Raw genomic sequence first — 16344 nt, 5'->3', positions numbered from 1 at the left:
TTTTCCCATCTCTGGTCTAAGGTCACATAGGTAGTGTCAGAGCAGGATTTGAACCCAGTTCTTCTGAGATAAGTCTCAAAGGAAACAAGATTCTAAGAGGTAGATTCAAAGAGGATGAGGAGCGTGTCAGTCTTTGCAAAGGCTTGGAGATGGGAGATGGAACATTGTGCATGAAGAATGGCTAGAAGGCCAGGTTGCCTGGCCTACAGAGTAGGAAGGCTTTTAAATGCCAAACAAAGGCCTTTAAATGCCAAACAGTGGCGTTTGTATTTGATGGTAGAGGCAAGAAAGAACCTCTGGAGGTTACTGAGCAGGGGAATAAAGTGGTAAGATTAGTGCCTTTTTAATCTTATACTTTGTCATGTCAGTGGAGGACAGTTTGGAGAAAGGAGAGATTGGAAGCAGGGAATTCAATCAGAGATCGATTGCTTCTGTCTAGTGAGCTGTGAGGATGCCCTGAATTAGGGTATTGACTATGTGGAGGGTATTACATGGAGGGTACCCTGAGGTAGGGTACTGACACGAGTGGAAAGGGTCAAATGTGACGTGTGTCACACTTGTGATCTGATGACTCACTGGATGTGGGCCGAAGGAGGATGATATGTTGAGGGTGACTTCAAAGTTGTGAAACTGAGTAACTAGAAGGATGGTGGTACCCTTATTAGAGCGAGGGAAGTTCAAGAAATGGGTACGTTTGGGGGCAGGGAGGATGGGGAAAAGATAATGAGCTTTGTTGTGGACACACTGATTTTGAGATGCCTGCAGGATATGTTCGACAAGCAGCTGATGATGAAGAACCAACGCTCAAGGAAGAGAACAGAGACGGATATATGAATCTGGGCATCAACTGCATAGAGATGACAAAACTCATGGGAGTAGATGAGATCAAGGAGAAAAGAGGGCTCAGGAGATAACCCTGAGCTACACTCAGGGACTAAGATAAGGTTGATGATCCACCAAAGGAGCCTGAGATGGAGTGCTCAGACAGACAGAAGGAGAATTAGGAGCAGGAGCATCACCTCAGATGGGAGACAATAGCTCGGAGGAGAGATGGGTCAACTGCATCACATGATGCAGAGGTCAAGAATGAGGACTGATAAAAGGCTTTGGCAATAAAGACATCACTAGCAACTTTGGAGAGAATTTCATTTGAGTGATGAGGTCAGAAGCTTGAATACAAATGGTTGAGAAGTAAAAAGGAGGAGAGGAAGTAGAAGCAAAGAGCCAGGGAGCTTTTTCTATGAGTTTAGCTACAAAAAGGAGGAGAGATAAAGAACTGAAGCTTGAGGAGATAGCAGGGTCAAGTCGGGGTTATTTTAAGGACTGGGGAGACCTGGATATATTTGTACGTAGGTGGGAAGGAGCTAGTAGAGAAAGAAAGAATGAAGTTTAGATGGGATGGGGAGAAATGACTGTGGAGGAAATGAGTTAAAAGGGATGGAACCAAGAATACAAGTGGGTGGGGAGTGACAGTGACGCCAAAGAAAAAAAGAAAAAGAAATTATCAATAAAATATTAAAAAATACACTGAAAGTAGAAGTCCAGACAAAAGGGGCTCTTTGGTAAGCTATTGCATTTAATATACACTTTTAAAGGCTGGACACAACAGAAGTTCATATCCCTTCCTGTTCTGTTTTCATTTTTTTTTTGTAAATTTAAATGTTCATCTTTGTCAAGTTCATTAAAAACAACGAGTACATTTGGAAGAGTTACTGTTGGAAGAGAGAGGAAAGGGGCATCTTCAGAGACTGTAGTAAAATGTCTAGAAGGGGAGTGGGGGATAATAATGATACTACTACCACAACCACAACTACTACTACTACTACTACTACTACTACCACTGCTACCATCACCACCACCACTACCACCACCATTTATATAGTGCCTACTATGTGCCAGGCACTGTGCTTTACCAATATTATCTCTTTTGATCATCACAACCCTGGGAGGTAGGTGTTATTATTATCCCTGTTTTACAAATGAAGAAACTGAGGCAAACAGAGTTAAGTGACTTTCCCAGGGTCACGCAGCTAGTTGAGGCTGGATTTGAACTCAGGAAGAAAAGTCTTCCTGATTCCAGGCCAGGCACTCTATTCACTGAACCACCTAGCTGCCCTACAAGTAAGTTAATTTTGTTTTTAAAACTACCTGAGTAGCTTTTGTAAATTATTTTTTTTTTGTGAGGAGGGAGGTTAAAACAACAACAACCCTGGGCTAATTAATTCTATGGTCAACAGAAATAGGTTGTTCTAACAGATGAAACAGATAATATACATGGGTAGCTGAAAGACTTTTGTCTTGACAATGGTGGAAGCTGGGCTTTTTCCTGCTGCCCCTTCTAGACCTATCAGTTTCTGAGTCTGTGAGCTAATCCCATGGCCCTATTAATTCAGGCAAAGGCCCAAATGTCCTTTCCAAGCAGCCCTCCCCTTCTTCAACCTTGCTTCTTGGTGAATGTCATCTCTCCATCTACTGTGGCAGTGCCAGGAAAAGGGAAGAAAGCCAGCCCTGATCTTCTGGAGCATCCAGATAAAGGTAAGTACCCTTTCTCTTGTTGAGCTCACATTTTAGGCTCTGAAACACATTAAAGACAATGCAGAAGCTGGGTAACAAAAGGTCAGAGAAGCACATGTACCCTGCGCCTACTTCTGATCCTACACCACAAAGCTGACAACCAACTGGCAGAATCGTGAGTAGGTCAGCTGAGGTGTGGATTGTTTTCTCCTTAAGCCAAATGCCCCTCCTAAGGCTTCAGCATCCAACAACCGCCTCCTTCCCATGAAATCTTGACTGTCATGTATTTTCTGGTGACTAATAGGATGGTCATGTAGGGAGGGGCCCCAAGCTCCTCCTCTGAGGCTGCAAAGGCTCTTCCTATGATGCTACTCACCTTCCTACCTGGGCTGAAGACATACCTTTTATGTCTTATGGAGAGATTACAGAGATTAAGTCACACCTTGCAATCTTCCATGGAGAATGAGCTCACTCAGAAGTAGCATTAATCCCCAGGAGGGAGGCTACATGACCTCACCTTTTTAGGCCCCAGGGGACTGCTCCAAGCACAATCCCCAGCCAACCCAGTTTCATAAGACTCTCAGTAAAATGGCAGGGTGCCCAATCCCTCTCTGTCTTTGGCATTTCCACGACACACCCAGCTGGTGCTCTAGAAAGGGCTAAGAGCCCAGCCTTCCGGCCCTTTAAATGCTACCAAAAGAAAAGGCATACATACACATGCCAAGGTAAGGGATGGAAAACGCATTTGGCCTCCAAAGGCCTTCCTTCAGTCTGGGGCTGGGGAAGTTAATCTGTGTTATGTAACATTCCATGTACACAGTGTTTCTCTATAGTTCCTTCTTGAAGGACCTCAAGCCGCTATATAAACATCTATTGATTACATCTTCTACGGCATCCGGATGAGGTAAATGCAGTCATCTCCATGATATGTTGCCAATTTCTCATTCCAGGCTGGCATCTATTTGCCACCCAACACATCCTGGGGCTACTATCCTTTGACGTACAAATAGTAGATGTAAACTGATTTGATTGGTCCAAGCCAAGCAAAATTGGAAAGATAAATCTGCTGCCAGAAGTCATCAGGTGTGTATTTCAAAAGCAAAAACAAATGACTTGTGAAGTAGCAACTGCTTTGGATTTACTGTTTCCCCACAGTCAGGAATAATTGAGAAAAAATTGGAACCAGAAATCCCTGGCATGAGCATGGAGCTCCCTACAGGACCCAACCGGGGGAAGGCTCTATGTTCTCACTAAGGTAAAGGCTGAGACTTAGGCAGGTGAGTTCAGGTGACCTTGGCTGGGTTCCTGTGACAATCATTATCTGTCATTTCCAGGTTCCCCTCAGAGGTTCAGATATGCTCTGAGGGAAATTGAAAGTGTTCAGATAGAGTTATGGAACTGACTAGATCCTTCCTTTCTTTGTGTGGGGAATTCTTGAGTGCTGACTTTGGAGTGAGGAAGTCTGGGTTGGAATGCCAGTTCTGATACTGCCTACACTTCCTTGGGCAAATCACTTCACCTCTGTTTCCTCATCAGTAAAAAGAGGAGAATGGAATAGATGATCTCCAAGGCTCTCTCCTGCCTAACCCCCTTCCCCGATATACTCTCTCCCAGAAGCTATTGATGGTGTTGTAGACCCAACCCTAGACTGGATACCAATGAAAGGTCCCCAAAAGCAACTGAGTATGGGACAAGAAATTTAGGTTCTCAATGATATAGGAAACAAAAGAAATTATACAAAAACACCAGAAAGAAACTCAGGAGTTAAATAATCCCTCTAACACCCTGATGAAGGTATTTTCAGGCTGCTCCCACTTCTCGAACACATTAATATTTAGGGGGGTACCTTCTCCTCAACAATCCTTTGAAGTAGTCAGTGAATGTACAACCATCCCCATTTTGAAGATGACAAAACTGAGGTCCAGAACCATTCAGGGGCTTGTCCAAGGGCATCAAACACCTGGGTAAGTGTTATAGCCAGGGCACAAACCTAGCTCCTCTGACTCCAAATCCTTCCTCTCTTCCTTTCCTCACTCCCATCCCCCAATATACTGCTACTATAAATCTCCAGGAGCCCGACCTGAAGAATGGCTTAAATAGAATTTCTCAGAGTTGTGTCCAGGCTGACTCTGAGGAAGAATTAGCTCAATCAGTTAGAATGCCTTCTTGAAGGAGTTAATAAAAGCTTATTGGTGGAGAATAAGGGATAGGGGGGAGAAGGCATTCCAGGCGTGAGAATGACATGAGCAAAGGTGTGGAGGAGGGAACCAGAATGTTATTCGTAGGGGAAAAGCAGTTTCATTTGGCCATGTAGGGGAGAGAGAGAGGAGAAATGAGGTTGGAGAGGTATGGGGTGAATGGAGGAGGAGCGGCACTGGATGGAAAGCCTTGAAATTTGAGGCTGAGAAGTGAGTTGGATGACATCTATGGAAAACAATTTTATTTGCTTTTAGAAGAGCACTCGAATATTTGAGATTCCTGTTCAAAGCCACTGAACTGAATACTTTGTAATTTCGTTGCTTGAAGCTTACCATCAATGCAGTCCACAGTAACTTTGTTGGCCTTAGCAGTAAGGTCACACAAAGTACAAATGAGAATAGGATTCTTCATCTCCACCTACTCTGGGAAGAAGGAAACATACCCTACTTTCTACTGGCCTTGCTAGCAAAAAAGGGACATTAAATTACTTTTTAAAAACTGCCACGAAATCCATCTTCTTCTATCTCTATAGCACAACTTCAGAGCCTAGGATGAGAGTAGTTCAACAGCATGGTACATGGGTATCGTGGGGCTAGAAAGGAGCTCGGGGGTCACCTAATTCAACCTCAAGATTTCTTCTACATCATCCTAAACAGGTGGTGTCTCCCAGACTCTGCTGAAAAACCTCCAGTGATGGGGAGGCAGACCATTCCCCAAAAAAGGCAGTCTTTTCTTCTTTGGTCAGGTAGTCTGTCAGGCAACAGGTACTACTAAGGATGTGCTATGTGTTAGGCACTATGCTAAAAGATCCGATTGCTAGAAAGTTCTTACATATCAAGAAAAAAAAATCACATCACAAAGAAAAGATATGGGAAAATATCTCCCCCTGCTCCCCCGCAGAGGATGGGGATGGGGATGGGCATGGGCGTGAAGCACTGCAGGCTTTTTTGATATGTTGACTGATTTTAAACAACTGTTTCTTCTCTTTCTTTTCCTCGGGGGGGGGGGGTGGGAATGTTAGAAGAAATGATATATATGTGTGTATACACATACACACACATATATTTATATGAAATAAACAAGTCCTCGACTTCTATCTATTATTATTACTCCAAATTCTTTTGGGGGGATTAAGTAGAACCAATCTAACCTGTCTTCCTCATGACATTCCTTAAGATGCCTACAGACTGTTATGTCCCTCTTGTGTCTTTTCCTTTTCTAGGTTCAATATTCCCAACTCCTTTAACTGTTCCCCATATGGCATGGTCCCCAGGCTCCTCCCCATCCTGGTTGCCTTCTGTTGGATGCTGAAGAAAGGAAATAGGTCATTTCACTTGGCAGGAAAAATACTACAAGAAGGAAAGTGCCAAGAAACTTTAGGGGAATCAGATGGCTTCCATAAAGAGCTTATGGAACAAAAAGTGGTAGAAGAAGCATTTCAATTAAGGTCAAACATCTGGAAATGCCTAAAATGGAATGATGTGGTCATTAGTAGCTGAGATTTATAGCATTTGGTGGTTTATAGAGTCACATAATACCCTCTCATTTGATACTCATATCAACTCTATGAGATACATCTAAAGACATTATTGTTCCATTTTAGAGATAAGGAGACTGAGGCACACAAATGTAAGTGTAATTCAAGAGCACATAGTAATGGACAAAGTTAGGAAGCAAACTCAGGTCTTCTAACTTAATATCTAGTGCTTTTTCTTCTATACTCTTCTAGCACTTGTTTCTTTTGATGAGCACCTGGACTATGACCCATATGTTGTAATATTGTTTCTTTCTCATTTTTAGCTTGATTATTGAACTGCCTCCTTTCCCATCTTCCTCCCTAATTCCTTCCCTCAGACATCTGGTACAATAGGAAGTGAGCACTGACAGCAATAAAAGTAATAAGGTGGGAGAGAAGAGTAAGGGATGTGAGGGAAGAACTGCTAAATGCAGGTGCTATGTATTCATCTTCCAAAACCTAAGGGATTGAGTTACAAAAAAATCCCCAAGCCATTCCAAGGTCATCCCCTAGTATCCCACTGTGTGACATAGAGCAAGTCACTTAATCACTCAGCCTCAGTTTTACCATCTGTAAAACAGTAGCACCTGCCTTACAGAGCTGTTGTGAGGAGCAAATGAAATAACACCCATAATGCACTTTGAAAATTTTCAAGAGCTATATAAATGTTAATTTATCACTGTTGTTGTTATTATTAATTATTATGTTGGTGCCAGGGTTATTTTAAATGGATCACCCACACTTGATGACAACGAGCCCCAAGAACCTCAAAACACCTGCTTCCTTTTGGCAGCAGAGAGAGCTGGATGGCGCCCAACATAGAGAGATGACCCCATCATTCACGGAGGCTTGAGAAGCAGGTAGAACAGCTGCTGGGCGTGTGAATCAGCTTTCCTGACACCTCCCATAAGCATTCAAAGATTATTACGTGAGGGAGTCAGACACCTGCCATCATTACTGTCATTATAACCTCTCTTTTAAAACTTGTCTATCACTTTACAGCTGATTCCCACGCTTTACTAGTACTGAACTCTACAGAACCCCAGTGAGACCAGAAGACTTACTGCATGCCTCACCTACCCAGTGCACTTTGTAAGAAACAACAGAATCAGCAAACTCCAATCCTCCACCAGGGCACGGAGGTGGTGACCTTGAGTAAGGAGATTCTGGTGAAAGATAAGTTCTGGCAGGCTCTGCTCTGGGGAAAGGCTTCAAGGACAAGTCTGCCACCCAAGGAGCAGCCACCAAAGGAAAAGACTTCAAGGAAAGATCTGCCCTCTAAGGACCATCCTGCTGAGCTCAGACAGGTTCATCACCAGAGGGCCTGCTACCAGGTGATTTATCCAGGCTAGAGCAAGTCCTGCGGAACATCTACCGAGGCCTGGCATTCGTAGCCCTCTTGAGTCCCTGAGTTCTTCAGTGCTTTAGTAATACTAATAAACCTCTCCCTAAAGCACAAATGAGGCCCAGAGAGCTCAGGACCTCAGTTCCAATAACATCTATACTGCACAAAATGCACAAGGAGAACCTGATATTTTCACTGGCTCCAGATGACAAGGTTCATTGTTCCATCTGTTTCCCATTCCTCCATCTGGTCAAGGTGATGGAACTTGAAGTTCTGCTGGCTGTTTCTAGGGAACCTCTTTGGATAACTAGCCAGACCTTAGTGGGGAAGCCTGGGGTTTGAACAGGGCCTGGAAGAGAGTTGCTATGGGACTCAGCCTCCATGAGCCGGCCTCGGGGTGCTGGCGGATAATTACTTTGAAAACATTTATTGTAGAGAGTCAGCTCAATGTAGTAGACAGAGCGCTGGACCTGGAGTCAGGAAGACTGGGTTCCAATCTGAAAACATTTACTAGCTGTGTGATCCTGGGCAAGTCACAGGACTTCTTTGGGCCTCACTGTCCTCAGCCATAAAATAAGAAGGTTCACCTTGATAGCCTCTAAAGTCCTCTTAGCTCTAAATTTCTGAGCCCTGGTTGTTTTTGCTCTTTTTTTTTTTAAAGAACATTTTCATTTCTGAATATAACCTTTCCCCCTCTCCTTTTTTCTCCTCCCCAGTGAGCCATCTCTTCTAACAAAGAATAAAAATGAGGGAGAAAAAAAGCAGTTTAGCAGAGCCTATCAACCAAGTTGGTCAATAATCAATAAGCATTTATTAAGCACCTGCTGTGTGCCAGGCATCGTGCTAAGTACTCTGCACCCACAGTTTCCTGCCTCTGCAAAGAAGACAAGGATGGGGAATTTCCTCATTCTTTTTTTCTGGGGTCCAGAGCAGACAATTTCTCTCAAAGAAACTGAGTTGCTCCTTTGTGCCTTGAGTCCAATGAATATGTCGAATAGTGAAAAGGGGGCTGGGAAACCTGCCAGAGGCATCCGCCCAACCCTCTTGAGATACCAAGCAGGTGAAAAGGCATTTAGCATTACCTGATTACCACCAGTGAGGTCAGAACCACTTAAACTGGTAACTCTGGCTCTGAAGTCCAGCTGGCGGGGCCACTTACCCGACAATAATTGATTGTCTGTCCTCCATGGTGGAGGAGCCACACCACGGCAGTCAGTCTGAGTGAGGTCGGCCTAAGCACTCCTCCTAAACTGCACTTTGCACAAAATAAGCCTGTTATGTCATCAACTTGAAAGTCACTGTTCTAACTGCTTGCCCAGGTTAGAATGAAATAAAAGAGCAGTAATTTTGCTTCTGTGGGTACTGACCTTCATCCTTTGGAGAAACTCAAGAGTGCAAAAATACTACTGCTATTTTTTTTTTATAAATGTTCTCACCATCCAAATGCACTCAGGTAAGCTAGCAGGACGCTTGGAAGCTTTTGATTAACCAGACACCTAAATTAAGTGGCAGTTAAAGAAGCAATGGAGGTCAGAAGGCCTGAGTTCAAATGTCAGCTCTTTGAGAGTTCTGCATGACCAGAAGCAAGTTGTTAGCCTCCTATGTAACTCAGTTTCTTCACTTGTAAAAACAGGTGTGCTACTACTTGGATTTCCTGAGCTTTACTGGGTTGTCGTGAGGAAAGAACTTAGTAAATTTCGAAGTGTTATAGAAATATGACTTATTTTAAGTTATTTTGCTTAACTGAGGGTGGTGCAGTGGATAGAGTGCCCAGTCTGGAGTCAGGAATGCCCAAGTTCAAGTCTGACCTCAGACATTACTAGCAGTGTTACCCTGGATAAGTCATCGTTTGCCTCAGTTTCTTCATCTGTAAAATGAACTGGAGAAGGAAATGACAAAACACTCCAGTATCTCTGTCAAGAAAGCCCCAAATGGGGTCATGAAGAGTCAGACAGGACTAAAAAACTGGACAAATTAACTGGGTGTGGGGAATGTATTTTATGATGGTTTTGTGTGTTATGTTAAAATAAAAAGCATCAATGACATTTTTTTAGTGACTAAAATTTTTTTCTCTTAAAATTTTTTATTTTTTAATATTTAAAAAAATTTTCAGTTTCAAATTTCCTCCCTCCCTCCAGCCCCAATCCCTCTCCCCTGCCATGGACTTTTTAAAGGTAAGCTGTTATTATTACTCCATACTCTACCTGTTTCTCTCATCTTCCCCACCACTACCTTTTTTGCACATATTATACTACAGACCTTTAAGAACGAGCTAAAAAAAATCATCTGAAGGTCTAGATCCTTCATCAAAACATAACTGTTTTATAAACCAGTCCCTCAAGGTCCTTCCTGAGAACCAGCTGTGATCTTGGTCAGCATTAAGAAAAAGAAAGCTTCCTAAATCACTACTGATTAGAGAAATGAAAATTAAAACAACTCTGAGGTACCACCTTACACCTATCTGATTGGCTAATATGACCAAAAAAGGAAAACGATAAATGTTGGAGAAGATGTGGGAAAACTGGAACACTAATGCATTGTTGATGGAGTTGTGAACTTATCCAACCATTCTGGAGAACAATTTGAAACTATGCCCAAAGCGCTATAAAACTGTGCATACCCTTCGATTCAGAAATACTAATACTAGGTTTATATCCCAAAGAGATCATAAAAAAATAGAAAAGGACCCACATATGCAAAAATATTTACAGCAGCTCTTTTTGTGATGGCAAAGAACTGGAAATTGAGGGGATGCCCATCAATTTAGAATGGCTGAACAAGCTGTGGCCTATGAATGTAATGGAATACTATTGGCTATAGGAAATGATGAGCAGGCAGATTTCAGAAAAACCTGGAAAAACTTACATGAACTGATGCTGAGTGAAGTGAACAGAATCAGGAGAACATTATATACAGTAACAGCAACACTGTGCGATGATCATCTATGATAGACTTAGCTCTTGTCAGCAAAATGATGATTTAAGACAATTCCAAAAGACTCATGATGGAAAATGCTATCTACATCCAGAGAAAGAACTATAGGATTGGAATGCAGATCACAGCACACTATTTTCTGTCTTTTTTTTCTTTCTCATGATTTTCCCCTTTTGTTCTGATTCTTCTTTCACAACATGACTAATGTGGAAATATGTTAAAATGATTGTACATGTGTGGCCTATATCAGATTGCTTGCTGTCTTGGGGAGGGAGGGAGAAAAAAATTTGGAATTCAAAATCTTATAAAAGTGAATGTTGAAAAATATCTTTACATGTAATTGGAAAAAATAAATTACTATTAAGTGGAAAAAAAAATAAAATTAAATTATAAAATTAAAAAAGAAAACAAGAGCTTCAAGGAATGATAAGGAATGACTGACTGTCCTGTTGCCCCCTGCCCTTAGAAGCCCACATCAGGACTGCGTTCACTTCTGGGCAGTATGCTTCAGGATGGACATTACTAAAGCTGGAGAGAGGACAACTATAATGGGGAAGGGCCACTGGCTCATGCCAAAAGAGGATCAGCTGAAGGAACTGGGGCTGTTGACCCTGGGGAAGAAAAGACTTAGGGGGAACAGGAGAACTGTCTTCAGATAGTAGAAGGACTGCCATGTGGAAGAAAGATTAGACTGTTTCATTTTGACCTCAAATGACAAAACTAGGAACAGTGGGTAGAAGTTGCTAAGAGGCAAAATGCAGGCTTTCTGGAGGGGGAAAAAACTTAAGAATAAAAAGTGTCTAAGAGTAGGACTCGGGAAGCTGTTTCCTCTTATTGGAGGTCTTAAAGTAAGAGCCTGATGGCTGACCACTAGTTCAATCTGGAAAGTGACCACTGACATCAGGAGGGTGATGTTTTGACTTACAAGTGAACTGGATTTAAGTGAGGCAGAGCTGTGTAAGGTCATCGGCCTCACTTTCTCCTCCAGAGTCAATGGAGTCCAATGGTAAGACATAGGTCAAGATGACTGGTGATGGTCTCCAATGCAGTGGAAGACCTTGGTCTTTTTAAGCTAAGGTCTTTCCCAGGACCACTGGTTAGGTATATAGTAGCATGGATTCCTTTTCAGCAACCAGCTGAACTAGCCATTTAATTCCCTTTCAGCTCTGAAATTCTGTTATCTGTGCTTGTTATTAATGGATGCTTAAGGATTAATGCGCCTTCTTTCCAAGAGAACCTCCTGGCATTTTAATGCAAACCAAAAAAAAAAAAATGGTGACAGTCTCTTAACTTAAAGGAGTTGTCTCAAAAGTGGTGATTTCAGACCCTGTGTAAGGAAAGACATAACAGTAGAAAAAGAGATTTTAGGACATCTCAAATCAAGCAACAAAAAACTATGAAGGGAGAAGATAACATGGCTTTCATGACAGCACGCAGTGATGCTGAGAGATTGTCCTGTATGGCCTCCAGATAGAAGACTCTCAGTCTCCATGCCTCCAATTTCACTTTGGCACATCATTGGAATATCTTCTCCCCTCCCTATGGAATTTCTCCTCATCTTTTTTTTTTTTTTTGCAGGGGGGAAGGCAGGACAATTGGGGTTAAGTGACTTGCCCAAGGTCACACAGCTAGTAAATGTGTCAAGTGTCTGAGGCCGGATTTGATCTCAGGTCCTCCTGACTCCAGGGCTGGTGCTCTACTTACTTCTCCTCATTTTTTAAAGCTCAACTTAAATGTCACTGCTTCTACAAAGCCTTTCCTGATTGCCTATAAAAAATAAATGACCTTTATCCTCATGACAACCCTCTGTTTCACACCTCTCTAATGTGCTGATCATAGAAAGCCATGTGTATTATTGCTATGCTTGCCTTATACCCGTACTAGCCTAGGAGCTTGGGGGCAGAAGTATCTGAGCTAAACTTTGCATATTCCATAGCACCTGGCATAGTACCTGGTACGAAGAAGGCATTTAATAAATGTTTGATAAATAAATGAATAGGTATAAATATCTCAAAGGCCTGAAATTTTTCCTGTGGAAGATATGAGGCTAAAAAAATGGCCCCTAGTTCATCACTGTAGCTCAAAAGCCCAACTACTTCCAATGATAACCATTGCACTGTTCTCTGCATACCCAATCACAAATAAATGGTTCTGCTGACCTTTGCCCTTGGCAGATGACCCAAGCACACAAAAGTAAAAAGATGCAGGTATTAGAGAGGATATCAAAAAGAAGGGGTGGTACCGACAATATGGAAAAGGTTTTCTATTCTGCCCCCTTCAGTACTAAGGAGGATGAATATTTAGGATATGGTGCTTTTGTGCCCAGGTTTGGTTCCCAGTCAGGGAAGCCTCCTTTGTGAGACAGTGTAGTATAGCTCAGTGGTGTCACACTCAAATAGAAAGGGATCCCTGCTAGCCACATATTGATTTGGAAAACCACAAATTAACATTATCCATGTTGCACTGTATTTTATTTTGTTAACATTTCCCAATCACATTTTAATCTGGTTCTGGCTCTGTGGGGGAATTTGGTATCTCCGATGTAGTGAATAGTGCCTTGGACTTAAAGTGTGGAAGATCTGGGTTCAAATTTAGCTTCAGATACTTACTATCTGCGTGATCCTAAGCAAGTCACTTAACCTCTCTGGGCCTCAGTTTCCTCATCTGCCAAATGAAAGAGCACACCTTAATGGCCCTGAAGGTCCCTTCTAGCTTTAATTCTATGACTCTATGAGAATCCTCCTTTTGGAGAGGACTCTGGCAAAGCTGTGCCATGGGAGGGGAAAGCACTAACACTTTACATCTGACGTTACAAGCTACCAAGTGTCACAAATCAATTTCATATTGGTCATTTCATGAAGGACAGGTGTAGAATCAGAATGTCTAAGTTATAAGACTGCGGCCCAAAGAGGGAGTAATCTGTCCATAATCACACAGCAGGTTAAGTGGTAAGACCAAGACTAGCTTGTTGGTGTCCTTTCCAGCCTAATGCGGTCCCCAAGCAACCCCGAGTCCTCTCTATTACCCAGGGTCAGCAGGTCTTGGAAGAGGAGCAGACTGACAGCGAAGATAAATTCTCATCCTGTAGAATGAGGGGCCATTACACTCTGAAGTAAGTGAATAAGCTTTAGGTCATTCATTGTTCCTTTCCTGTGTCAAAATCCTCATGGGCTGGTTTCTATAAGTGGCAATGAAAACTATATAAATTCTCTTCTTTTGGGAACATAAGAGTTGGAATACCAAAATGTGAGATGAGACTAAGGATCATAGTATAGTAGAGAAAGGGTCCTTAGAACTCAGATGACTTGGGTTCTAATCCTGGCTTTGTCGTTGATTATGTGACCTTGGGCAAGTCACAACCTTTGGGGGCCTCAGTTTCTGTTTCTAAAATAAGGGGTGAGATCACTTCTAAGGTCTTTCTTGTGAATTATACCAGTCATTTATAACTGAATGGGTTGTATGTGTGCATGTGTGTATGTGTACACAAGCTACTGGGAAATTTAAAAAAAGAAGAAGAAAAAAGAAACAACACAAGTCACAAGCAAACCCCCCCCCCAAATCAGGAAAATTTGAGCAAAACACAACAACACAAACAAAATGAGAACTATGGCAAAGGTTGTACCCTATGACTGACTGCTTGGTCATAAACCCCTAAATGATGTAGCAATGAGACTCCAACCAAGCTCTGGTTCAGGGGCCTCAGCTCACAATCTGGAACCTCCTGTTTCTAATTCCATTTTAGAAGAGGAGTTTTATGTGACCATGATTAGCTAATTCCAATGGAATTTGGAGTTAGGCTCATCCTAATGAGTTTACTACAAGATTAAGAGGGCAATGAATAATTCTAGGAATTGAGTATGGATTCACCCTGCGTCAAACCTTGCCAGGAAGCAGAGACTTACTAGTAACTGAGAAATGAGAACATTCAAACAGGAAAGAGAGTTCAAGGGGAAAAGGCTTTGAAGTGAAAGCAGAGTGTTATATGCCTGGAACTTCCTTTTCCAAGAAGGAATTTTTTCTTTCATATAGGATCAAATATTCAACTGTTCCCAGGAAAAAGCTCTTGTGTAAAATGTGATGAAACAGCACAAGCGGGCAAACTTTATACACTTTCCAAAAAGGCCCAGAAACACCAAAGCATCTATGCTGTGTAGTTATTAAATACAATGGAGGTTAGATCAAACTTAAAGACAAACATACCAATATACCAGAGGCTCAGAGAGGGAATAAGAAAGACTGCGATGTTTCTCATGCATTTGAAAAAAAGAAAAACAAAACAGCCAGCTAACATAGGGTTCTCACCAATGCAGGGTCAGAAAGGGGCTGGCATGCTACTCACCTCCCACCTTCTCCCACCCTCCAAAATATGACTCCCATTCAAGGAAACTTTACTTACACTTCAGTGGCTATGAATCCAGTGAGCTCCGAGAGGAAGAGGAACAGAATAAAGAGGCAACAGCAGACAGAGACTAGAATAAACAACATTGGTAAGAAAAGGAATTAGGGATTTTAGGATCACAGGTAATGATGGTTCAGTAATTTCATTTTTAAAGGTAGGGCATGAATGCCTGATTCAGTGCTTTCCCTTTATTTCAGCTGTTCCTTTTATTCAAAGAGTTTAGATGGGTATTTTCATTATTACCTATAAGATTAATTCAGGGGCAAAAACCTATCCCTCTCTTTCTCCCCAAAGGAATAAATAATATTCTTTTTCTTTTTTTCACAAAACCAATTTCATTTTGTGTGGTACTTTAAGGTTTACAAAGAGATTTCCAAATAACAATCTTGGAGGGCAGGCATTGCAAGTATCATCAGCTCTTCTTTACAGATAAGAAAGCTGAAGCTCAGAAAAGGAAAGTGACTTGCCCAAGGTCACACAGATAGTAAAAGCTGGAATTTGGATTAAATTAGAACCCTGGACTCCTGAGTTCAAATGAAGTGCTCTACTAAGTGATCATCCACCTCCTTTTCCCAAGAGGAAGCTACTTTTTTTCATGCTATTCCCCTTGCTTACAATAGCTACCTATCCTTCCCAACTCTTTTCCATGGTGGGAAAAATATTCCCTATCTACATGTCTCAATTCAAAAATATATACTCTATTCTATTCTATTCTTCAAGGCCTGCCTCAGGTCATCTTCTCCACAAAGTCATCCCCAACTATTCAGACTCAGACTGATTTCTCTGTTCTCTGAACATGATCATAGGAAGCATGCCACTCACCTAGGGGTTTAAGAGTAATATTTAATAATAATAGCTAACATTCATATAGCGCTTACTACGTGTCAGTGCTTTCCAATTATTATCTCATTTGACCCTCACTACAACCCGGAGAGGTGGGTGCTATTAGATGAGGAAACAGGTTAAGTGACTTGCCCTGGGTCACTCAGCTAGTAAGTGTCTAAGGCAAGATTTGAACTTGGGTCTTCCTGACTCCATGCCCAGCACTCTCTCCTTCCACTGTCCCCACCTGTTTCTGTGTTAGTCTCATCTCTATAACTAGAATGTGAGTTCTCTCTGTTTTCCAAGTCAGTGCTGCCCACAGCATAGTTTGGGACCACCGTGGGGCACTGGGGAGATGCTCAGAGGGGAACTTCCCGAACGGAGCCAAACCACAATAAAACCATTCTTTGGTAACAACGTTAAAGGCAAAATGATGTGTTGCCCCTTGGAGACAGCACATCATTTTGCCTTTAACGTTAGCTGCATCCACGGTGCTACTGAGCTTCTCAGAGGGCATGGGACTGTGATTCCACAATGCATTGCTACCTAAATGTAAATACTAATTAGCTTGAGAGGAAGCATGTATGGTATAGATGGATAGAGAATCAGTCATGA

The 16344-nt window shown here is 42.1% G+C and overlaps 1 protein-coding gene across 1 annotated transcript in view; it reads right to left on the bottom strand.

The window, feature by feature from the left end:
- The window catches only part of ERGIC1 (endoplasmic reticulum-golgi intermediate compartment 1), a 158434-nt gene that overhangs the window by 49661 nt on the left and 92429 nt on the right, over window positions 1–16344 (bottom strand). The window contains exon 3 of the mRNA XM_036751763.1: window positions 14905–14977. Coding sequence (XP_036607658.1) covers window positions 14905–14977 — 73 coding nt within the window. The remainder of the gene's footprint in view (window positions 1–14904; window positions 14978–16344) is intronic.

This window comes from Trichosurus vulpecula, chromosome 3, assembly GCF_011100635.1.
Source record: "Trichosurus vulpecula isolate mTriVul1 chromosome 3, mTriVul1.pri, whole genome shotgun sequence".
Classification (NCBI taxonomy): Eukaryota; Metazoa; Chordata; class Mammalia; order Diprotodontia; family Phalangeridae; genus Trichosurus; species Trichosurus vulpecula.
The sequence above is the reverse complement of the archived record's forward strand: the minus strand, read 5'-3'. Positions and strand labels throughout refer to the sequence as shown.